This window comes from Hippocampus zosterae, chromosome 7 (assembly GCF_025434085.1).
Source record: "Hippocampus zosterae strain Florida chromosome 7, ASM2543408v3, whole genome shotgun sequence".
NCBI lineage: Eukaryota > Metazoa > Chordata > Actinopteri > Syngnathiformes > Syngnathidae > Hippocampus > Hippocampus zosterae.
The window spans coordinates 17,208,021-17,233,618 of NC_067457.1; the positions used below are offsets into that span (position 1 = coordinate 17,208,021).

General features: G+C 45.8%; 1 protein-coding gene and 1 long non-coding RNA gene across 2 annotated transcripts in view; one reads left to right on the forward strand and one right to left on the reverse strand.

Annotated features, from left to right (window-relative positions):
• The window catches only part of LOC127604303 (uncharacterized), a 154,550-nt gene that overhangs the window by 10,943 nt on the left and 118,009 nt on the right, over positions 1-25,598 (forward strand). The gene's annotated exons all lie outside the window — the stretch shown is intronic.
• Positions 1-25,598, reverse strand: part of jarid2b (jumonji, AT rich interactive domain 2b) — a 62,449-nt gene that overhangs the window by 2,308 nt on the left and 34,543 nt on the right. The window contains exons 3-17 of the mRNA XM_052071017.1: positions 24,647-24,773; positions 16,797-17,065; positions 13,308-13,568; positions 11,921-12,147; positions 8,796-10,170; positions 6,236-6,456; positions 4,676-4,984; positions 3,925-4,017; positions 3,701-3,819; positions 3,526-3,596; positions 2,730-2,844; positions 2,539-2,644; positions 1,274-1,456; positions 488-618; positions 132-300 (exon numbers count right to left, since the gene is read on the reverse strand). Coding sequence (XP_051926977.1) covers positions 132-300; positions 488-618; positions 1,274-1,456; positions 2,539-2,644; positions 2,730-2,844; positions 3,526-3,596; positions 3,701-3,819; positions 3,925-4,017; positions 4,676-4,984; positions 6,236-6,456; positions 8,796-10,170; positions 11,921-12,147; positions 13,308-13,568; positions 16,797-17,065; positions 24,647-24,773 — 3,776 coding nt within the window. The remainder of the gene's footprint in view (positions 1-131; positions 301-487; positions 619-1,273; positions 1,457-2,538; positions 2,645-2,729; positions 2,845-3,525; positions 3,597-3,700; positions 3,820-3,924; positions 4,018-4,675; positions 4,985-6,235; positions 6,457-8,795; positions 10,171-11,920; positions 12,148-13,307; positions 13,569-16,796; positions 17,066-24,646; positions 24,774-25,598) is intronic.

Consider the following 25,598-nt stretch of genomic DNA (forward strand, 5'->3'; position numbering starts at 1 on the left):
CAATGTCGATAAGTTCCACCCTTAACGGTTCTATTTTTAAAAAATGATCACAAAATATAAATATTTGCTCGTAGGTGATGAAATAAAAGCAAGAAAATGCAGACGGGCAAGAGAAAAGTAGAATAGGTGACCATGGAGAGGTAGCAGAGGTGGTGGCAGGTCTGGCAGCGTCTCTCGGAGGACTCGAGCGCCGTCCACTTGCCGCGTGGCTTCTTGCGGCTCTCGTCGTGAGCGCCGTAGCGGGCCGCTGAGTGCAGGCCGGCCGTGAACAGCTCCTCGCGTTGGCGCATCTCCAAGTTCCTGCGGCGCCAACATGATGCCAAACAAGACCTCGTCAGGCATTACGGAACATTTAACAAGCATTGTACAAATTCTCAGAAGATTGCCCATATGTATCCGAAGATGGGAAAAAAAAAATTTCGTAATCTGCTTCAAGGGAATTTTGCAACAATGGCAAACTAGCGAGTTGGGTGCGGGGCCCGCCCACCTGAGGTCTTTGAGGAGGGCAGCGATGGTGGTGAGCAGAAGCCCGTTGTCCCGCTTGGACTCGGCCGTGGCAATCTGGTAGAGCAGCTTCTCCATGGAGAAGGGCTTGGCGATGCGCCGGCACTTGAGGTCCTGTCGGGGCCAAAGAGCAAATCACTCAACTGCGGACGGAAACCGCAAACGGCCGCACACAACTCCCAAAACGACAGGCTAGTCATTCAACTCAAAAAACTGCGTTCGGAATCATTCGCTCGCTCGCATCATCGCTTGACTGGAGTGCTTTTGGTGTGTTACAGAAATGAGCTGATGAGAACGAGAGTGGGCTAACTGCATTCGTACACAAATCGATCGACACATAGCTCATCTTTCAGACGAGTATCGGTTGAAGCGGTTTACTTCCAGTTTTGACCTGAAGGGGGCAGACCTTGATTGGACTGGCTGCTTTTCTGATTCAGTGCAACAGTGGGCCAACCGCAGAGGAAAGGCGCTTCCAGTTGTTGACAGAAACGCATAAAGTTGCAGATCTTTGGGGCTGGGCGGCATGTTAGTTTGTACACTTGAATGTCATTTTTCTCCTTTCATTAAATATTGATATTTTCAGTGTATGCTTGGAATTAGATCATGACAGTACTGCAATTTTTTACAGATGGACGTGCAAAAACTATCACTGCCAAAGACATCATGGAGAAAACTTGAAATCACTCTCGGAGAAAATAAAAATGGAGCTGGCCCACTCTCCTTGTCAGTGGCTCAAATGAACAAACATAATGCTTATTTTTGTAAAAACCTTGGCGGCCTGGTAGCCCAGCTTGATCCAGTGCAGGGTGGCGAAGTGCACCGTCTCGGACACGCTGTAGCCGCAGCACACTTTAGACACAAAGGTGCCCGGGAAACAGACCACAAACTGGCCGCTGCGCTGCACCGTGCGGTGCACGCGGATGCCCTCCCGGCAGAGCACCTCCGGAGAGATCTAAGCAAACAAACGTCCACGTGACCAAAACTGCGCATTCTTACTCACCAAAACAAAAAAGACAAGAAATGACACGATGACTGCTTAATTTAAGAGGACATGTTATAAAATGTGTCTGTTAACTCATTTTCACTGGAGCAACCCCCTCAATCCGAGAGTTTTACTGGATCTTTACTACCTATCTTTTACTATCTTTACTGATTTTGCAAGGCCCACAGAATATTTGGTTGTAATGCTATATAAACACGGAGCCTAACAAAATAAAGTTTGTACTCTCTTCTTTCAGCAGAAAAATATTTGTATCTATCTTTTTCCATTCTTCAGCAATCGGCATTACAAAATGGCTAAGTTTCATGAAAATGGCGATTCCTGGGGGAAAAAAACGGAGAAAAAAGCTTTTTGTAAAATCATGCATTTCAATCACGTGAGGCACCGCTGCCACCTACTGGTCGCTTTTTTTTTTACATGATTCACAACGCAGACGGCTTATCGTCGCTCACAGATTGCATCAGAGCCTCCTCCTTTCTATGACGCAAATAAAAAGTCTTAGATGTACAGGTACGTCCTTGGTAGGCGGGGCCTAATTTTAAAAAGACGTACAAATACGTCTTGTGGAATTAAAGAGTTAATGTATTCATTCGGAAATAGGTACGGTTAAAATTTGGTTTGCGCGAATGGATATGCTGACCCTGATGTTTGGCACTCTTCAGTTTGTTTGGTTTTTTTCATCCAGGAATGTCTTAATAACATTTGAAAAACACCTCAGACTTCATTTATGAAATAATGGATACACTGACCATTTTGAATGCAACCAAAAGAACCCTTTCAGGAACAGCGGTCACAACAGTGGACATCAAAGGGGTTAAACTGACTTAAAAAAAACATCAAATATATATATATATATATATATATATATATATATATATATATATATATATATATATACACACATATATATATACGTTGATGAGATGAATGATAAAATTCAAGATGAAATTATTATTGTTTTTTTTTTTTAATTGGAAATTTGGGATGTTGCATGTGCATGTGTGTGTGTGTGTCTGCGCACGCCCCATCCACACCATGACATTCTTCTCGAGCATTTCCAGTCCGGGCGTCCCGTTGGCCTGCAGCAGTGTGTGGACCACCTTGTCCAGCTTGGACTTCTCCTCAGCAGGGACACAATACCTGAAGCACGCATTGGCACAAGTTTAATTCCACGCGTGCGCATATAGTTTGTTAAATAGGCTTTGGAGATGCGCGGCAAGCCCACCAAATGCAATCAGCACCAGTGTGAAGGTAATCGATGTATGGAAGGCGATTTTGGTCTCGAGACCAGCATGAGGTAGAAAAGACCATGCCGATGTTCAGCCAAGGAATGGTGACCCCTGCGGGCAACCAACAACACTTTACATGTGAGTCATTCGTGGTGAAGTCACAAAGTCACGATCGACTAGATTCACCAACGTCTTACAGTAATAAAAAAAATAGTGGTTCTAAAAAAATGTATCCAAGTATGTCAGAATGACGTCATTTGAACCTTCTAGAAACCTAAAGGATGTCATTCCTGGAATAAAGTACACACACACACACAAAGGAAGTAATTTTACAATCAAAATAAATTTAATAATAAGCGTGAAAAATATGCATGCAATTACTTATCCGGTTTCTGAAATAGACCAAAAAAAAACAAAAAAATAAAATCACTTTAAGGAAGAATATGTATAAAATTGTAACTTATTTTAGAATTAATCATTTTAAGTTTTGATTTATCCATATTTTTTTGGAACAAAACCGGGCCAAACAAATGCGGCCCTTTTAGCCAGCCAGAAACCTGAAGCTCTTTTACAAAAAGGCACTTAAAGCAACGTTTCATGTCCTCTTAATTGACAATTACCCAAATAATGAATGAATTTGACGATTTAAGACTCGAGCAAAGAATTGAAACAATAATATTGGTGCACGGCTAAATGGCATCTCCAAAATGAATAGCAGTCTAAAAATAAATAAATAAAAATTTCGCGTTTCCGACACGCGGACCAACGAGAGTTTGAAGCGAGCCTTCTTACCGGGCACGGCACCCAGATGCCTCAGAATGGAGCCCGAATTATTGGGGAGGACCGTCAAGTTCCATCCGTGTCTGCACACAAGAGGGCGCCACACACACGCATCGGAGATCCACCTTGTGGTTTGTTTTTTTTGGTGGGGGGGCAAAAGGGGGATGACTTGGGGGCAATCACTCACTTGGCAAAGGGCTCCGACTTGCCGGTGGGGAAGCCACTGCCGTGCGTGCTGGTGTCCACCTTGCCACAGTGCACGGCCACGTGGCCGTCGCGTTGCTCCACGATACGCCAGTACTCTTGCTGTAGCCGCGACAGCACACGGCAGGTTTATTTATTTTATTTTATTTTTGCTAACACCCCCCCCCCCAAAAAAATGGTGTGATTGGCGATGGTGATGACGCTCACCTCGACCTCGCTGGCAGCGGGCTCCTTGTTGAAGCACATGGTCATGGTGTTACGAGCTATCCGGAAGAAGTTGGTCAGCGACACCGACTTCCCCTGCGGCAGTTTCACAATCGGTATGAATGCGAGAAATGAAAATAAACCATTGTGGAAAATTCCAGGCAAACAGATCCCACTTATAAGTTGTACACAAAAGAGTGACGGGGGAGGGGGGAAAAAAAAAAATCAATAAAAATCCATTTATTGGATTATTTACATTACATTACATTATTTACATTACATTATTATTATATGAAACTGAAGCTGTAAAATTCAAATGATATTCTAACTGCACACAAATGTTTCCAAATAAGCAGTATTGATCGATTAAATGCAAACATCTGTTTAAAAGTTAAATACAACTGAACTGTATGAAAAAAAATGGCCTGGAAAAGGGCAAAAAAAATACTGCACTGGATGAAAAGTGAAGTTATTCTTTGTAAATGCACAGCTTAAACATTAACATTGACGGATGACTAAAAAAAATCCGTGCAGGATTTTTTGTTTTTTTAATTCCTATTGTGACATTAAGTAAAAAAAACTGTTTGCGAGTGACTAGCGGGTTGTTCTGTTCCGCCGAGCAGATGACGTCAAAGAAAAATTGCTTTCCAGTTGACCACTGCACGATTTTGTGTTGCTCACCAAAACAGCAGCACGTACCGAGTCCACGTAAGTTCCCGCATGTTTTTAGGGTGCTCCGTTTGTCGCCACTAACCTTGCAAATACATTTGTGCTGCTCGCCAAGGATGCTGTCATCGTGGTGCTCGGCGACACGCCGCCCATCCTCTCGTCCGCTGTGTTTTTCCTGAGCGAAGAGGCGGCGCCGGCCCGCTTTGACCTGAGCCTCCAGATCCTTCAGATGCTGGTACATGCCGTTGCCGTTGGCGCCGGTGCCGCTGCTGCCCACCAGGCCACCGGCCAGCCCGTTCTTGGGCTCGTAGCGGGGTAGCGTCGGCGCGGCCGAGTCCGCCAGACCCTCGAGGGGCCCGCGCCGCGCCTCCAGTCGACGCTTCTCCTGCAGTACCTATTAGGAAATTCACAATCTTACGACATTTGACGAGCCAGCGCGTGCTGGATCATTTTTTATTCGAGTTGCAGTACTCTAGACACCCTACTTGGGGAAATGTTTCAATCTTGACTCCTACGCTCTGGAATTTAGTTACAAAGCACCTTTTACAGTAATGGCCCGAATATAAGACGGCCCTGATTATAAGACGACCCCCTCTTTTTCAAGACTCAAGTTTGAAAAAAAGGATTTTTCAAAACCAAATTAATTTTTATCCAGAAAATAATTACAGTGCATCTGAAACAAATGATTCTAATAATATATTTGAAAGGAAAAGCATGTTATTTTGCCTCATTCAAATCTTAATATCTGAAAATTTAAATATGTAAACTAAAGTGCAATCACATTCGTCAATGAATGCCTTCTGGTTTTTGAAATGTAAATGACATCATGACTTCTTCTCAGCTGCCGGTTAACCTGGCCGATCTTCGACCCACTTTTGTCTCTACGTTTCTCAATTTTCTGTTATCTCTTCTATTATTTTCTTCTCTTTTCTTCCTTACCGCTATCTTTAATTTTTCTTCTTTGTGCGACTGCTATTTTTATTTTTATTATTCGTGACAGGGGTTCACTTTGGCCTGGGAGTCAAGTTCAGAATTCGCTTCAATGATATCTGGCGCCATCTAGCGTCGTGAATGGGTATCATGTCTAGACCCCGAATATAAGACAACGCACACCTTTTCAGTCTTATTTCAATGCAAAAAACCACCATCTTATATTCGGGCTAATACGGTAAGTCATTTGTCCTGCCTCAACCTCTGGCTTCTGGATTTTGGCCTGTTTTACTGCGGCTTCCCTTCACTACTCCTACCCTTCTGTACTGTCCCGATGATCCAGCCACTGGGGAAATGGTGGGACAATTTGAAAGGAAGTGACGGCCAGAGGCTGCAATTGATTATCCAAAGTATTTTTCTCGCAAAGGTTTGAACTTTGAGCATGCTTGACAATACGAGAAAAAAATTTGGAAAATGTTCATAGTATCATATTAAAAAATTTTTTTAAAACGTCTTACTTTGCAGCCTTTTTTTCACCTCAGGTTATTTTTGGAACACAACCCCCGTGAAAAACGAGGCTGCCACTGTATAGTGGCTTTTCACCAAAAGTTCAGGGAGGGGAGAAAGCATGAGCTACAATTGTCGTTCCCTCCCACAAATCCCTTGAGGACGTCCTCAACGTGACCAAAGCAAATTTTCAGCGGTGGCGCAGCACCTCGTCGTGTAGCCGGAGGCGCTCGTCTGCGCCCAGCGAGTCGTAGGCCAACAAGTACTGCAGGTAAGCTTCCTGCAGCTTGGCCAGCCGGTCCTGTGCCGACTTGGGGATGCGCAGCAGGTCTGCCAGCTTGCTCCACTTCTTCAGGTCCATCACCTGCTGCATGCCGCCCATGTCGTTCAGCACCTGGAAGAAGCGCGCCAGGTCCACTTCGCAGCCACCTGCGCGCCACAACCCGCGCGTTAGTACGCATGCTGCCTGTCGCTGCAGAGCAACGTTTCGTCACAAACTGTCAATGAAACATCATGCAACGTTGCCTTTCGGAAATATGAGCGTAACCGCTATTACCGCTATTACTACCTTCGATCCTGCACAGAAAACTAAATCTACGCCCCTCCCCACCTTCACCCTGTAGGAAAGTTGCACTTAAGTCCCGTTGCCACCTTGTTATCTCGAAAGTCACAAGGCAGGCATCAAACCGCTGCGGTGTGCCCCTGAGGTCCCCCTGAGCCCCCTGTGCGAGTGTATGAAATAAAAGAGCCGAGTGTTTACAAGCTTTTGGCAGTGGCGTGTTTTTACGAGGCATCCTTTTATAGCCAACAATAACAATCGCAGAGTAGCTGGCACGCGCCCCCCTCGCCCCCCCCTTCAGACAACCCCGACAATATTTCCCGCAGATTGTCTTGTCACTTCCCATTCCCCGCCATCGCCTTGCCACTTTATGAGCCCCTAACAAGCCTCTAACAAGCCTCGGCGTGCTCCCAAACATGACTTTTTCTCCTCCCCCCTCTCGAGTTTTCATTTTGCGCAGGTAGCACCGGCCAGTCCTGTTTGGTGGCGACCTCGATGTTTCTCCCGCGCTCCCCCTCTGTATTAAATACAAACGTTTTGGCATGAGGCAACGGTCGGGTGACGGCCTCAGCCAACACAATCAGCTGGCTGGGCGGGAAGCTCTTTTGTGGAGGACCAGCTGTGTGAAAGGGGCGTTTTTTGGACTCGACAAAGGTGGAGGGAATTACCCTAAAACTGATTTCAGCCAAAATTGGGGAGGATACGCATTAAAGAAGAGGGGTTATGATGACAAAGGCAGAGGTATGGATCCAGAACAGTCAAGGTCATGCCGTTTCCCGATTTTTCCCGATTTGTTCAGTGGCTATGTCGGCGCTGTTGGACAGTCGGCGTCGGTGCGGCTGGATGGATGGCCGCTGAAGTTGAGGATGAGGAGAGAGGAGCATTGGCGAAGAGCGCCGATGCGCATTTGGAACCCCGAGTCGCCGCTTGGAATTGAAGTGGATTTCCATGGGACAGGAGAAGTGAACCAATCTCTTTTTTCGTCAATGGATGCTACAGCTTCTTGTTGACTTTGAAACTTAGCTTGTAGCCGACGTGTGCACATTTTGAGCATGATGTCTCTGATCCACTGGTTAAAGGACACTTTGATTCTCTCCTCTTTCATCTCAAACTGCTTCAATCAACAAAGCGTGTGACGGAAAAGTGGTTAGGACTGCACGACTGTCCGTGTTTTATGTTATGTGTTGTGTTTATTATTTTACTTTATGTTAACTGTTTTGTAAAGCGCTTTGTTACAGCTGCCGCTGTTGTGAAAGCGCTATATAAATCAGCATGTATTGTATTGTATTGTATTGTATTGTTTCCCGTCATTAGTAGAAGTAGTAAAACTGAACAAAAACTTTGGACACAGGTGTCAAGGGGTGCGAGGGCCAGATCTAGCCTGCCACATTATTACATGTGGCCCATGAAAGCAAATGTCAAGTTCCATGATGTTCGCTAAAGTCTGAACCAAAATTTCAAATTGTGACATGTAATCCACAATTGCATTATTCTTCATTATTTCATTCATTCATTCATCTTCCTAACCGCTTGATCCTCACTAGGGTCGCGGGGGGTGCTGGAGCCTATCCCAGCTGTCTTCGGGCAGTAGGCGGGGGACACCCTGAATCGGTTGCCAGCCAATCGCAGGGCACACAGAGACAAACATTATTTATTAATTATTATTTATGACTAATTATTATTTCTTGATTAATTCTTGACTATTCTTGATTTCTTATTTTAAAACTAGTTATCCACCAATTTGTTGTGCGCTGTGTATGCAATATGTGGAGGTGCTTAAACGTTTATATGGTTTCCCAAAATTCACAACGGATCTCCAAAGAAAACGGTAATTGAAATGTGGCCCGCGACAAAAACGAGTTTGACACCCCTGCTTTAGACCAATGTATTATTTAAAAAAATATCAGCGTAGATGCCATGTTTGTGTTTTTTTTTTTTTGCGAATAAATAAAACTGATTTCTGACACAACTTGGAGCCAACAGTGGTCAGATTCCGGGACTTTGGCCTTGGTGCGCTTTTGCACTCTTTTTGCTAATTGGCGAAATACCGCTAAAAGCAATGCCCACTCATCCCGAAATATCTGACGTCGATCATGGACAAACAAGAATTTTTGGGCAAAAGTGCAGTAAAAGAGGTTCCTAGCAAATGATGAATGCACGAGCCACAGAAAGACATCCAGGAGAGCGCGCTAACGTGAAGGCATCTTACCGATGACGGGTGGCTCGTCCATGGTAATGCCCTGAGATTTGAGGTGTTTTCGGATGCAGGCCAGCCGCTGCACGTTGGGGCCCCAGCGCCGCCCCAGCATGTGGACCCTCTGCACGGTGGTGACGAAACGCATCTCCTCGCTGAGCTTGCACTCGGGCCTCCAGTCGGGCGGCGGCACCACGCGGCACACGCCGGCCGCCTCCGCCTGGAGCCGCACGCCATCCAGGTAGGCCATGGGGTCCTGGAACTCGCGCGAGTCCGGCAGGAAGACGGGCACCTCGCCCAGCGCCGCCCACCCTTCGGGACGGCTCCGCCGAGAACCCCACTCCCTCTCTTGCTCGCGCTCCTTCTGCCGCGCCAGCTCCTTCTCGCGCTCCCACTCCTTGTCGCGGTCGACCAGCCGCCCCGTCGGCGGAGGCCTGAGCGGTCCCGACCGGTTAGCGAGCGGGGAGGCTGCGCCGGCGGCCTGTCGGGGGTCTGAGGTAGTGCCGTGCCCGGGAGCGCGGGAGTGATTGTGGCCGGACGAGGGGGAGGAAGCGGCTGCGGCGGCGCGGCCGTGAGACCTGCTCAGTTGCTGCTGTGCTTGTCGGATCAACATCAGCTTGCCGGCCGACGCCCGCTTAGGCCGCTGGTTCACCGACTCTGCTGGTGTGGAAGAGGATTGTTGCGCGAGGGGCGTGGATGACGGAAGGGCGGGCGGCTCCGTATCGGGGGGCGGCGGCGGCTCGGAAAGGCGTCCGTTTGAAAGCGGGGTGGTGGGGGTGGCCGACCGCATGTGGCCCGTCTTCTTGCCGCTGCGCGTTTCCGGCGGCGGCGGCGAAGGAGGCCGGAGCTTGGCCTTCTTGGGCTCCTGGCCGCCCTTGAGCACGCCGGCCTCCACCGAGTGCAGCACCACCTCCAGGCGCCGTTTCGAGTTGCGCAGACCTTCTCGCCCGGGGGTCTCGCCCTCGTGTCCCTGGCCGTCCTCCCTGTTGTTGTGCTGCTGCCCGTTCAGCCTCCCATTGAGGCGGGAGGCGGCAGCGGGGTCGCCCCCGTGCAGCCCCTTGGCTAATAGCACCTGTTTGCGGGTTTTTGCATTGCTGTGATAGGCCGCCGCCGACGCCGCTGCTGCTGCTGCTTTTCCTGAGTAGGTCAGCCTGTTGCTGGCTGCTGGCTGGCTGTGCTGATTATGATTGTTCGCCATGTTGCTGCTGCTGCTGCTGAGTTTGGTTTTCTTGTCCAGTTCCCTCTGTTTGGCTTTGGTGTAGGTGACGTGGCCCTTGGACACGGTGGCCGTGTACTTCTTCACAGTTTTGGACGGCAGACGGAAGTCGCGGCTCCTCTTGGCGGCCGCCTGCAGGGCGCTCAGACGCGTCAGCCCGTTCACTCTGGAGACCTGATCGAGGCCAAGATTGGACCACAGGACAGGGGGTTAGCATCACGGCTGCACACAGGAAGTACCGTATTGGCCCCGATACAAGACGATGGTTTTTTTGCATTGAAATAAGACTGAAAAAGTGGGGTTCGTCTTTTATTCGGGGTCAAGACGTTATACCCATTCACGACGCTACATGGCGCCAGATATCATTAAAGCGAATGCCGAACTTGACTCCCCAGGCCAAAGTGAACCCCTGTCACGAATAATGAAAATAAAAATAGCAGTAGCACGAAGAAGAAAAATAAAAAATAGCGGTAAGAAATAATAGAAGAGATAACAGAAAATGGAGAATCGTAGCGACAATCTGGAGAAAAGTGGGTGGAAGACTGGCAGCTGAGAAGTTATGATGTCATTTATATTTCAAAAACCAGGAGCCATTCATTTACGTATGTAATTGCTCTTTAGATTTCAATGAGGCAAAATAACAGGCTTTTACTCTCAAATATATTGTTATAATCAGATGTACTGTAATTATTTTCTGTATAATAATTAATTTGGCGTTCGAAAAGTCGTATTTCACGCTTCAGTCTTGAAAAACGAGGGGGTCGTCTTATAATCAGGGCCGTCTTATATTCGGGCCAATACGGGAGTATTGCTTGGCCGAATTTACTGTATTTAAATTTACTGAATTTACCACATTTGCGACGCGAAGACCAATTATTTGGAGAATATGACAACAAAACAGCAAGTTAGAAATCTAATATTACAGTTTGGATTTTTATACATTTTAAAAAACATATGCACACTAATTGCAAACAAACAAATGTGTCAACACAGCGAATTGAATGGGCCGACATAGAACAAAAGACATGTTGATACAATTAACGCACGCGCACACGCAAATACTTTGCTGTCGCATAAAATTGTTATTTATTATTGAAGCACAGTTGCAGTTCAATAGGGATTGAATTATTTTTGTTTATGTTGATTGCTGCCCCTAAATTCTGATTAAATTGGATGACTTTTTATTATTAGTATTTTTTAAATGCTTAATTTTTACCGAACTCATACTAATATTGTTATCGTATTGTTATGAAGACATCTGGCAAAAATATCAAGACATGAAATTTTTGCCGTACTGCGCGGCCCTAATTTGAGAGATTAGGGCTGTGAAAAATGTTGCTGCCGTGAGGGGGCCCCCGGATTTTTGCTCGAGATTATGTACGTCATCACACTTTTTAAAATTGTATTTATTTTATTTGCTGAGCAAACTTGAAATTCCTCCCTACCATCTTGAAGAAAATAAGGATGCAAAGGAATTAGCTGAGAGTGAGAGCGAGAAAGGGAGGTTGGGAGTATGTAGGCGGGTCTTGATAACATCATGCGTCGCTAGTGCCCAGCTGGCACCTGGCAGGCAGACCGCGAACGTGTGCAGCAGCACAAGAAGATGAAAAAGTAGACGACCAAGAAGACGGTACATGCTAACACGTGGACTCGCAAAATGGACATACCCCAGAGACACACGCTGGACACACAAACACACAACAAGAGACACATAACGCTTGGCTGACAATCAAAAAGATAAACCCACATGCACACACATTCAAAACTAAAACACGGACACGCATATCGGGCATATACACAGACACACGAAAGCAGACACAACATACAAAGGCAAAATGAACGTACTTGCAAGGAGCATGGAGACCACATATACTTTTTTTAAAGACACGTACTTCCAAAATACGGCGGCACTTTATGGTCTGACCTGCTTGCGAAGCTCCTCGGCGGCCCTCCTGATGGACAGGCCTTTGGCGCCGGTGCTAGCGTTAGCGCCGGCCATGGCCTGCAACATCCTGACGTGTTCGCGCGCCTCGGCCCGCTCGCTGCGTTCCCTCAGGAGCGGCGGGGGCGGGGGCGGAAGAGGAGGGGGATGAGGCGCCGCCTTGGGCCGAGGGCTCTCCCGCATGCCCGCTTTGCTGTGGTTGGTCAGCCCTGCCGATGACGACGAGAGAGACGCGCTGGTTAGCCAAAATTCCATCAGACAAAATCATGGCGTGGATGTGCAGAATTTTTTTTTTCTGAAAAGTTACCATAAAAAACACGCAGCACCATTTTGTTATTAATCAAAACACGAAAAAAAAGCAATTTTTGTGAAGGATGCATCTCCAAACTTTCCCCATTTTTGCGCTGATCGAAAAGCAGTATTTGGGAAAACTTGTCCAGTATTTTCCTAAAAGCATTCGATTTTCTCAAAAGCCGACAGTGCGCCTAATAATCCGATGCGCCTTCTACGTAGATCGATATTGTGATTTCTTGGACGTAGTATTTGAAATGTTTTGTAAAGCGCTTTGTTACAGCTGCAGCGGTGGTGAACGCTCCGTATCATTAAAGCTTTATTGTATTGTATTCACTTCAGTGTAGCACTATCTAGTGGATGTATAATGCAACTGCAGCCACGTTTGTAGCTTCTTTTCCATGTGCCTTATAATGCGGCGCGCCCTATATATGAAAGCAGTTTTAAAATAGGCCATTCATTGAAGGTGCGCCTTATAATCCGAAGCGTTTTATCGTGAGGACAATACGGTACGATACGCTTATAGTTTTTTTGCTCTATTTTTCAAAACACAAAACGTAAGATAAAGTGTTTGCCCCTTCCAGAAAAGTTATAGCTGGAAAAAAAAATTGTACAAATATATTGATAATCCCTTTCCCCAAAACATGAAGACAACTCATATTTGAAAAAGCAAATTGAATACATAGAAAACAAAAATCTACATAAAAAAGATATTTGTTTTAATCCAAATCATGAAAAGTAATATCTTAAAAAAAAGTTTGTATCTTTTTCATGAGCTTCTTGGTTTTTACCTAGAACGTGATCAAAAGTAATAGTTGAAAAACCCATTTTCTTTTTTTTTTTCCATTCAAGCCAAAACATAAAAACATTTGAAAACCGTCCAATTGTTCATTTTTCAAATATATTCGAGACTTTAAGAACAGTGATTCAATATTAACAAAGCTATTTTTACATTTGATCCTCAACACAAAGTTGAGCACCATTTGGAAATATGTACCTCTCCTTTTTTTGTGGGTGTGCTTTTCATTTGATCCAAAGCATGATTAAGAGGAGAAGATCAAACTGTTTTTTCTCTTACCGTGGCCGTTGAGGGGTTGGCGTGCGAGGGGCTTGCCCTTGCGTGGTGTGGAATGGCAAGAGGAGGAGGATGATGAAGAAGAGGAGCAGGAGGAGAAGGAGGAGGAGGCGTGGCCGCCGCCGCTCGGCACACTGTGCAAATGCCCGCAGCCGCCGCTGCTCCTCAGCTCCTCGTCGTTGTCGTCGTCCTCCACCTCCCCGAGGTCCTCCTCCTCCTGAGAGCTACCGAAGTAAGCCATGTGGTTGGGCAATGCCGGCGAACCTGCCGAAACAAACAAAAACGCATGGCGCCGTCCGTCAAGCGAAATGTAGGCTACGTCAGACGTCTGATTGGTTGCATTTGAGCTCCCTGGTTTGGCGGTCACTTGTTGCCGGGCAGAATCCCTTTTTCTTTCTTGCCAAACGGTGACTTATTTGAAAGCATGAATTGAAGTGTGCTGAAGCCCCGTGTCTCTTTGACGAGGAATCACAGAGCCGCTAAACAAAGGCAAGCGCGCACACGCACGCTGACCCAAATCAGTCTCTTAATGACTGGCTTCATTAGCTAAACGGTTGTAATTTAGTGCGCTGACCCCGGGGTCAGCAAGTCAATGGCAAACAGGCCACGGAGGCATTATGGGGCCTTTGGTGTCGGACGGAGGAGGCCTTTTGACCAGAAAGGAACCAATTTCATTGAATTTGTCTGAGAATGATTGTTGATTAATTCCATCTATCGAGGCCAGTGACGAAGAGCATTCGCCTGCTCCTACTCAGGAAACAGAAGACGTCAGGTTTTGTTTGGGGGAAAAAATGTTGATGTTGAACAGCGTTTGACGCGAGCACATCGCTTTGATTGTTTAGCATCATGCTAACACACCTTATAAAATGCAATAGACGGGCTAACGAATAGCATCACTGATGTCTTGTCGTGTTCTATCTTTAACTCTTTCATAACATGATAAATTGTCCACTGTAGTAACCACTGTCCTCGAAAGGGTTAAGCACATCATAAATATAACCACAATATAGAAAATAATAATAAACATAACCACACTCCACCACAAGGTATATATCGTATTGGCCCAAATATAAGACGGTGTTTTTTTGCATTGAAATAAGAAAGTGCGGGTCGTCTTATATTCGGGGTATAGACGTTATACCCATTCACGACGATAGATGGCGCCAGATATCATTGAAGCGAATACTGAACTTGACTCCCCAGGCCAAAGTGAACCCCTGTCATGAAGAATAAAAATGAAAATAGTGGTAGCACGAAGAATAAAAAAAAAAAAAATAGCGGTAAGAAAGAAAAGAGATGAAAATAATAGAAGAGATAACAATAAATGGAGAAACGTAGCAACAATCTGGAGAAAAGTAGGTTGAAGATCGGCCAGGTTAACCTGGTTATGATGTAAGTGATGAATTACATCATAAATTGAGTAGAAGTTATGATGTAATTTACATTTCAAAAACCAGATGCCATTCATTTACAAATGTAATTGCACTTTAGTTTACCTATTTAAATTTCAGATATTAAGATTTGACTGAGGCAAAATAACGTGCTTTTCCTCTCAAATATATTGTTAGAATCATTTGTTTTAGATGAACTGTCATTATTTTCTGTATAAAAATTAAATTGGTGTTCAAAAAGTCTTTTTTCAAACATGAGTCTTGAAAAAGAGGGGGTCGTCTTATAATCAGGGCCGTCTTGGGGCCAATACGGTAACCTCTGCGAAGAACAACTAATTTTACTGGCGCTACCCCAACACACACATGCATGTGTACGCGCACAAACAAACAGCATGAAGGCCATAAGCGAGCTCTCTGGCGGTTCTCGGGAGCAATCCTCCCAATGGCGGCAACTTTTCGTGCGCTCCCATCGCAGCCGCGAACAAATTCTAATTAGGCCTGAAAGAGTCTTATTAGTGTTGTCATTTATAACGCGACTCTAGGGTGAGGGACGAGGGCCAGGTTGATAATTACCAAACCTTCCAATTTCTCCAGCTCCCTTTTTTTCTCCCCCGACATGAAGGTCAAAAAATGTGACAAATTAGCCTTCGTGTGGGGCTTTCGTCGACGCAGGCGCACCGGGGAAGAGTAGGAGCCAAAGTGGCAGGATTCAACAGACTGGATTTCGACACCTCAGTCGTTTCCATCCAAAGTGGAACTTTTACAGGGACCAGGGTAAGAGTAGCCCCAAACAAAACAATGATGTAAACACCAACTATCAGAAGTCGACATTTTCTGACAAAAATCCAGTGCCTGAACAAAAACAGGAAAACATATGCTTCCAAGTCAAAAGTGCTACATAGTAAAAACACCTTCATGACTAAAGAATTTTGGGCATACTGTGGACAAAGTATCCCCAAGGTGGGAGTTCCACTTAACGCTCATTCCCCTCCCTCTTGAACCCCACGCGCAAGCTAACACTAAGGCACAAAATGGCAGCCGCTCTTGCGGAAGGCGTACGGTTTCCAGGAGCGCGTGTACACAATGAAACTCGTCGTCGTCTAACCTTATCGCCTCCGTCAAATAACGCGTTCACACTCATGCCCGCTAGCGGCAAACAGTCAGGCGACGGCCCAATTGGCTTTCACACACACCAACACCCGAGTTGGGAAGGGACTTTGCAGTTACTCCCGCGTTGCATCAGGACAAAAACACCCCCCGCCCCCAATTACTTGCAACGCCCGCAGGAAAAGGACAACAACAGCAGCTGCTTCTTGATCAGCGGGGAGAAATAATCCCAAAGGACGTTACGCACATGCAGCGACAACATTTTGAGTGGTGCAAAATTTAGTTCAGACACCGCCCGTCGCTTTTCTGCGTGAAAGGTAGCGACAGAAAATGGGTGGGAAAAATGCGCAAAGCTGGAAGTGGGAGGTGACGTTTAACACTTGACAAACAACAAACAAGCTGCTGCGCTAGGGGGAAAGAAAAAGTCGATGTCGTCAGTATCTTGCTCAAGGACACTTCGACACGCTCGTAATGGAACCACCAACCTCTGGGTTGGGAAAACGACCACTCTACCACTGAGCCATGGCCCGCGCAAACGTTGAAGCGGCGAAGATGAAGTGCGATATCGCAGAGAACACGCGGCACCGCAATCTTAGGCTGCTGGTGGTCATGTGACAAAAAACGAGTCCCCCGGGCCTCGTAGCATCTGAAGCTCGGGGGCCGTGCTGACATTCTCTCGCGTAGCCGGCATCATGCTAAGCCTCTAATGCGGGAAATGTCACCTGAACACCATGAACGGAGGACACGCGCGTACATTTGCGCGCACACACAAACACACACATTGAACCTGGCTCTATAAATACTTGCTAGCAGCAGAGTGGAAATATCCCAGTGGGAAAGCAGCATTTAACTCATTCAATCCCCATGACGTATAAATCCACAATGGCCACCTACCATTGACGTATTTATACGTCATTCCTTTTAGGGTGCCATTGTGTGCTCGCCTGCATTGTAAACCGTTTTAATTCTGTCCAGCAGGTGGCAGCAGTCCTACCTCTGAGGCAGAGGAAGGTGAGGAAGTCCTCCGTTTTGGGTTTTCGTCGGGACAGGTCCTGGATTGATGACGACAGGGACGAGGCGGCAAGCGACGGTGACAGCGACGAGGAAGAGGCGGCGGCAGCGTTGGCGGCGGCGGTGGTGGCGGCAGGCGCCGGGGTGGCCTGGCCCACGTTGAGGCCGGTGGGCTCAGACACCTTGATGGGCGTGGTGCTGGGCGAGTTGGGCTGTGACTGCGCAAACTTCCTCTGCGCCTGCAGCCGAGGCCTGAGAGGAAGAAGAAAAAAAAGCGTGATTTACTTCTAGCCAGCACAGAGCGATGTGTGTTCACACGGGCGTGTGTGCGGTTTAGTTACATGCAGCTTGGAAGCGGAAAATTTGCACCTTCCATTTGAAGTCATCTTTGTCTTCTACATCAAACCCGGCAAAGGCGATGGTGTGCCACATTCGTGCAGTTTTTAAACACAGCCACACTTGCTTTCAAAACAACATGGCGGTGGACGTGTGCACCTTGCGCTCAACTTCACATTCGTTCACATGGACTCCCGACTGCCTTTGTTCCATCTGCTCTGATTTCATCGCCAATCTTCCGCTTTTGATGGTTACTTCCATTTTTTTTTCTAATCCGCTTATCCTCACAACTGTCGCGGGGCGTGCTGGAGCCTATCCAAGCTGTCTTTGGACAGTAGGCGGGGCCCTGAGGTGGTTGCCAGCCAATCGCAGGGCGCACAGACGAACAACTATCCACATTCAGACCTCGGGACAATTTAGAGTTAATCGCGGATTCGGTGCATCGCAGATTTTTTCAAACATATTCATTAAAAATAAATAAATTATATACATGGAGTACAGTACTGTATATATTGCTCTATGTGACTCGCTGTTGTTTTGCAGCTTCTCACGGACTGTTTGCGGACTTTAATTATTATTATTTTTTTTAACCTGTATATGTTATTTGGTCGCTACTTCGCGGATTTTCGTTTATCGCGGGTGGTTTTGGTCCCCATTAACCGCGATAAACGAGAGATTACTGTATGGGAGGAAACCGGAGTACCCGAAGAAAACCCGCACAGGCACGGGGAGAACATGCAAACTCCACTCAGGAAGGCTGAAGCTGGAATCGAACCCTGCACCTTCGCACTGTGAGGTCGACGTGCTAATCAGTCAACCACCGTGCCGAGAAAGAAAGAAAAAGGTCTCGTGAGATGAGGTGCAACTCTTCCATTACGGCGAATTTGCAAGGTGCCCATTTGATCTTGTCGCACCCCGTCTCACCACACAGCTCGCGACACTGACGTTTAACCGTAACCGCAGCGGCAATGAGATCCATCTCCGTCAATTTTCTGCCAGGCTGACGAGTGAATGGGAACATCAAATCGTGTGCTTGGGGGGGCCGCCGCGCCGCATTTGCCGCGGCTACCACCTGCCAAAAGGTGCCAAACTGGCCATTAGGCTTCAATCAGGGAGCGGCGCGGTGTCAATTCTGTCTATTTTCTGGACCGCCGAAAAGCTCAGGAGCACCAGGTGGGAGGTGTGCGTGTTTGTGAATAACTGAGCAGACACTACATTAGGTACACCTAATAACAATACAAAACAATACAAAAACCTTAAACAAGAGAGCTAAAGAAAAAAATCTGACTAATCGCAAAAGGCAAGATATTTTGTCGCATTCCTTGTCTGCTATATATATATATATATATATATATATATATATATATATATATATACATACACACACACACACACACACACACACACATAAAAAAAGATTTGGGGCCAGAAATATAAAAGATTTAAAAACTAACGACGCAACAACAAATAAATACGACAAATAAAGTATAATAATGAAATTTTTGCTTATTTGAGCTAAAATCACCACCACCAACAAATCCAAGTGAAATTCAAAGTCTCGAAAGCCACTACAGAGGAAAACGCAGAAGATAAAATTCAAGAATGTCAATGTCAAGAAAAGAATAAATACATTTGAAATCTGAACAGCATAAATGGAAAACAAAAATCAAAATATCTTATTTACCGCACTATAAGCATCCAATTGTCTCTAAAGCCGACAGTGCACCTTACAATCCGATGTGCCTTCGATATGGATCAATATTGTGCTTTCTTGGATGTAGTTTTTAAAAAATGTTCTGTAAAGTGTTTTGTTGCAGCTGTAGCGATTGTGAAGGCTCTAGTCTACATTAACAAAGCTGTATTGTATTGTATTCCTTTTGCGCAGCTCCATCTAGTGGATGGATAATGCAACCGCAGCCACTACTGTTGCTTCTATTCTAGGCGTCCTCAATATGAAAACAGTTTTAAAATAGACCGTTTATTGAAGGTGTGCCGTAGACTCCGAAGCGCCTTATAGTGCGGAAAATACGGTAAATGTTATTTTATAATGAACAGTAATGTTAATACTAACACAATGAAACAATAAAAGCAATAAAAGAAAAAAAAAAGAAAGCATTGTGTGACTATTCACGTTAATTTATACATGAATATATAAAGCATAACACATATCCAAAAAGACACTAAGGGCCAAGTGGAGTAAAACAGTAGCGTTTCCAGGAAGAAGGCTAAGCATTGAGCTAAATTCAAGTGTCAGATCATGAGGATAAGTTGCAGGTAGCAAGCTTCACTAACAAAATAAAAGTCAACCAAAAAAAAAAAAAAAAAGTCGCCTGCCAAACTTGGTCCTCCCTCTCAAGGAAAAAATAACGCCACCTGGGCAAAAAGCCAGCAGCGCTCGAGGAGAAAGAACGGCAGGGAGAATACCTCCCGATTGGTGTTGACGTAGCACGGGGCTTGCCAGCCTTGGCCTTGTCTGACATCGCCGACGAGAAAGACATTTTTATGTGAGGGAAAAATAAGCAAACAAACGAACCCCCCCCCCCCCCCAAAAAAAAAACACTGCCACGATCCTGCAATCACGCAGTTAATGACTAAAAATCTTAATGTACCCGACCGGCATCGTTAGCTCGCCGTCAGCCCGACAGGAAATTAAAACAATGACAAATATTCAGTAGACAAATTGAAGCAGATCGCACGCACGACAAACACGATGACGACTGCAAATGTAGCAAGCAAACGCTTGAGTCGTCAAGCCTTTCCGGGCATCGGCCTTCCTGTGTGGAGTTTACGTCGTCGCCCGTGCCTGCGTGGCTTTTAGACACATATTCCGCTTTCTTTTCGCCTTTTTCGGATCATTGTCGGATCCCATGAGTCACGTCTTCCCTGAGTCGCGTCGGCTTTGTTTTCGTTCTCACTGTACGCGCAGTTTTGATTTGTTACGTCAACTCGCATTTTTGTAGGTTCATGTTTTTTTTCTTTTTTTATTCCTTCCACGACCTTGTTTGGCTTAACTTACTTTGTGAAATTTTGGGGATCCTCAACCATTCAAATGCTCATGAAGTGTCTCGTAAATATTTGCCTCTTAACTCACCAAGCGGAAGCCTTGCAGGATTTTGTTCCCTCAAGATCGAACGTCTGCATGTGTGTGAGTGTGTGTGTGTATTTTGTTTGGATTTGTTTTATTCACAACAATGAGACAGAATAGTTCTGTCTATTTGAGGCGAGGCGTTGAGTTGCTCATGCGAACACCCGCCGGCGACTCTTTGGGGCCTGGCATCCATTAAATAACTGGCCCCTAATTGCGGAAACATGAAATGGAGTCACTCAAGCGCTCCATTTCAATGTAGTACCACCTAAAGTAAATCAAGAGACACATTACGGCTCTCGCCGTGCATGCGAGCGCGCGCGCGTGCGCTTAATCCCTCTTCAATGGAAATTCGGCCAATCCCGACAAGAGATATTTCTTGCGCTCGACAAGCGAGTGTGTATGCACTTAACATTCATTAAGTGGAAACAAAACAAGCGGCAGCAGCTGAGTGAGCCTGCGTGTGTGTGTTTGTGTGTGTGTGTGTGTGTGTGTGTGTGCGTGTGCGTGTCTTGGCTGAGCAAGGAGCCAAAAACGGTTTTCAGTGGCAGGAGAAGCAAAGATGGATGAGGAGGGGGGAAGGAAGGGGGGGTACTAGTATATGGACACATATCACGTTTCAAACAAGTGAAGAGAGAAGTTAGCGCTGCGGAAATATCACCTTGAAACCAAAGAAAATAGTCTTAAGGGTGGGGGGGGGGGGGATTTTGCAGTTTTGAGGGAAGTTTCACACATTACCAGAACAACTTTGTACTCGCATTGCGGTGATAAGAAAGTAGATCTCGTTTCCTTGCTCTTCACGATCAATATCGTTGGATCACTTCGGGGTGAGACAAAGCAAAAATGTCGGCTGGTTGGGAGAAGCGCGAGGTGCGGAAAGGCAGATGGCTAACTTCCTGCTTGTGCGTATTCATCGAAACCGCCGGTGTCTCCTGTCCGCGACTCGTTTGTGTCCGTCGCGTGGATGTCACCGCTCGCCACGGATTTTCTTTTCTCAATGCGGCAAGCCGCAACGGTCGCATAAATGTGGATTCCCGCGACAGCAACTGATGGACTAACAAGGTACAAGTACGGTTATGTTAAGTGGTAAGGAAATATTAGCCCCGCCAAAACGTGCCTACCACCATAAGCCCCTCACACACTTGCCACCCATTTTTTGGGTGGAGGTGTGGGGGGTGGGTAACTCTTTGGAGGTCTCTCGGTCTCTCTCTCTCTCTCTCTCTCTCTCTCTCTCTCTCTCTCTCTTTCTCGTGGTCCTGTGGGGGATTGAGGGTTGTTGAACTTGACTTGAGAATGTACAGTACTTGCTTCCGAGCTAGCATCAGAGACACAACAAAAGAATGGTTGGGTAAGTTCTGGAAGATAAAGAAATGGAGAGTCCAGAATTGGCAACAAAACTAGTTGTACCTAGACTAGGTACCGACTACAGTGAAACTCCTCCACAATGAAACCTGCATGGGTGAAAAATGCCCCCTAGTGTGAAAAAATCTTCATGCATTAACATCATTCCCATTTTCCTGCCCCCCATATAACAGGAAAAAAAAACCCTGTTGCGTTATACGAACTCTTTTTCTCTGATCTTGCCTCGCGACGAGATCCAACAGCAACCTCTACTGCTTTGTTCGGAAACAGCAACAGCAACCACCACATTGGTTTACACATGCGCAGTAGTCCAGGAAGTATTTGTTATTGTTAGTTTCAGACGCAGCAAGAACTTTGCATTGCTAAAATGGCCACAAAACGGACCTTTGGATGTCAAGCAGTTAAGACAAGAAGAGCTCTGACGCTGTAAGAGAGGGGAAAAGTGATCAAAACGAAAGACGGAGGAAGCAAAATAAGACATTATCCAAGAAATTGATGGATGTGAAAGTGAATGCTGATCGTAAATTTCGCAGTTTATTTCCCTTTTTTTTCTTTCTACACTGACTATATGAAGTGTCAAATAAGTGTCTGCTCATACTTATGCATTCTTGGAAGAAAAAAAAAGAGAACACATACGTTTGTGTGTGTATGTGTATGTTTATATCTGAGATCAAATTTGCTACAGTGAAAACGCCCCTGTTGTGAAAAAATTCTTGCCGCAAACATGATTTTGTTGTAGAGGAGTTTCTCTGTACCAAAAAAAACTTCTGGAAAACGTATTAATCAGGAAAAAAAAATCACGGGTAGGGATGAGACGGAATTGCGAGTGCGCACTTGGCAGGTGGAGCCCTCGGCGGCGGCGGCGGTCTGCGACAGGCCCCACCGTGTTTAAAGGATCCGCTTGTCTTTGAGTGAATCTCAGGAGCATGGGAAGGCAAACACGGCACGGCTCTCAAAAGACTTCTAAAGTTTGCCGTCTCCTGCCAAAAACCCGACACTCCTTCGCACCTGTCCTTCTGCTTTTTCCATCCCCTCTTTTGGCGAGGGTCTTCCCCCGGCCGGCGTAAAACAGTGATCCGTTCCCTTTGTAGGCTAGAGCCAGGTGCAAAAAGCTGCTGGCGTAAGCTCAGTCGCCGCCCGGCAGCCTCGCGCCTTCTCAGAGGGCCGCTGCCAGGCGCTTGGCGCGCTCGCCGTTTCATTAGCATCAGATAGAAAGCCTTTTCTTCATTGCGCGAGCCACCGGCCGCCTCTTTATGCGTTCGAGCGAGACGACAATGAAAAGGCCCCCAGCTGAACCCAACTTGCCAAGAAGAGAAGGAAAGCGCGAACGTCCAGATTGCACTTTAACGCCGCGACGCCCCCCGCAAACCGACACACAAGGTGGATTGTTTATTCTTGGCGAGGATATAGGATAGGAGCCCACCAGGTCACCTCCTCTTCCTCTTTTAGTCAGTCAGACATCGCCTGCAGTAACTATTGAATAAAAATCACACACACATAAGGCGTTCGGTTCAAACCATGTGGACCTCGCTTCCTAAAGGTTTGTGTTTTACAGCCAGTTTGTGAACGTGAAAGTCAAATGCTTTCCAATCGAGAGTCGTCATCCTGAAAATGTCCATAAGGACCCTCAAATGACCACTTTGAACTTGTTTTTTTTTTCAGGGACAGTCTTGATGTCTTTGTTACTAAATGCAACTGGCTTCAGTCGGCTACATTACACATGATTGACAAAAGGCTTGCAATTTAGCGTCTTCTTTCTGTCCGATATGCGGGGTTCAAATTTGGTTTCAATCTGACAAAATCTCCAAGAACAACAAAAAAGGCCTACTTACTCATTCAATCGCAGCCATTTTCACTGGAGCAGCCCCCTCAATCCCAGCGTTTTACTGAATTTGGACAGATCTTGCAAGGCCCACAGAATATTTGGTTGTAATGCTATATAAACATGGAGCCTACCAAAATAAAGTTCGTACACTCTTCTTTCAGCAGAAAAAATGTGTTTCTATCTTTTTCCATTCTTCAGCAATCGGCATTAAAAAATGTTTCATGGAAATGGCGATTCCTGGGCAAAAAACGGAGAAAAAGAGCTTTTTGTAAAAGCATGCGTTTCTAGCACCTGAGGCACCACTGCCACCTACTGGTCACTTTTTTACATGATTTACAATGCAAACGGCTTATTCTCATTCTCTCAGATTGCATTAGACCCTCCTATTCTCTATGACGCAAAAAAAAGACTGACGTACACGTCATTGGTAGGCAGGGCCTAATTTTAAAAAAATGAAAAAGTTAAAAAAACAAAAAGCCTGTAAATGCCAAAAATTGTCAATTTAATGGCTGCTTGGAACCAGAATAGCAGACTTCCAGCGTCTTTTCGGGGAAATGCTTCTTCAGAATTTTTTGTTGGCAAACTTAGGATAAAAAAGGGGCGCCATGGCACACTGGTCGTTTCCCCAACGCGACCCGGCCATTGCAAACATGTCAAAGTGTTCTTGAGCAAGATGCCGACCTCCCCTGGCTCCAAGTTGCTCCTAGTGCTGCGTCAACCAGTAGGTAAATGAGGTAACGATGTGAAGCGTTTTGAGTACTAGAGGTAGAAAAGCGCGATACAAGCGACACCAAATTTACCAAAAGTCCACCAAATGTCACACAGGCAGGTGGACACTGGCACGTTAGCAAACTTTCGTTGTCATACTGGGCCTTACTCACAAAAGAAGGACATTCAAATTCCTTGCAACTCGGCGTCATGCACATCCACGCCGAACAGCAGGAAAGCCTCAAGTGGCTTCTTCTTCTCTTCCCATACGCGAGAGCTCGCATTTACAGTATCATGTGACGGAAAAGAGGCAGGTGCTGCTGAATGGGGCTGCTCATTACTGAAGAACATCTGCTACAAGCCGCCCCCCTTCTCCTCCGAAGCACTCCCTACCTCTCCGAGACCCCACCCCCCTTCACTTTGATGGCCTGTCAGCATGTGGAACAAAAACAACAACAACACACCTGCTATAGTGGGCGCGCGAGCGGCTCGCGCGCGGCGGCGTCAAGCGTCTCACCTCTTCTTAGCCGGGCCGTCCTCGCAGAAGTCGCCGCCCTTGTCCAGGCGCGCCGCGTGCAGCGAGCCGCCATCTTTCTGGCCGCCCATTGAGCCGGAGCCATTGAGCTGCCCGTTGGCTAAGGAGCCTGAAAGAAGGCCACGAGACGGAGTTAGTTAGCGAGGAATTACCAAAGTTCGGGATGAGCATCGGCCACACATTCAGCCCATCGCTAGGTTACAGTGAAGGTCCAATTCGGAAGAAAAAGTAAATAAATGTGAGGCCTATTAAAATAAATGGACTTTCGAACCTTTTTACTCTTTCTTCTTTTTATATCTTGACTAGAAAATAATATTACAATTAGATACGTATGAGCCTGTCGTTTGTTTTATTTAGAGGTTTGTTCCAGCTGCTGTTATCACGTTCTAGAAATGAAGCCAAGTTCTGTATTGAGAAAAATATTTGTCTTCCCTCTTGAAAAATTGTAAAGAAATAAAAATGGTTGCGATTTTTCACATTTCCATCATTTTTCATATTTTTTTCTAAATTTTCTTTTCTTCCGAAAAAAAGAAGAAAAACCAAAAAAGGAGAAAAAGACAATAAAATAAATACCCTTTTTTTCTTTTTTTCCTCCGATGTTTTACCTTTTTTGAAAAGTTAAAAAAAAAGAAATGCAAAAAAAAAACAAGGTCCTTTTTCCTGTTATTTTTCAGTGATTTTATTTTTATAAATTAAAATGTTTTTTATACATTTATCCAGTAATCCAAGTAACAAGTATTCTGTAAAGAAATAAAAAGGAGAGGGAACAAAAATCTTGATTTTTCTGTTTTGGATGTGTCACCCGACATCGAGGCATACGGTTCTCTTTAGGAACCAACCGGAATTTAGGAATGCCTACCCACACCGTCATTGGCACTTAACTAGTTAAAAGGGAATTACAAAATTGTTTGTTACGCCCCCTCCCTCTTATTTT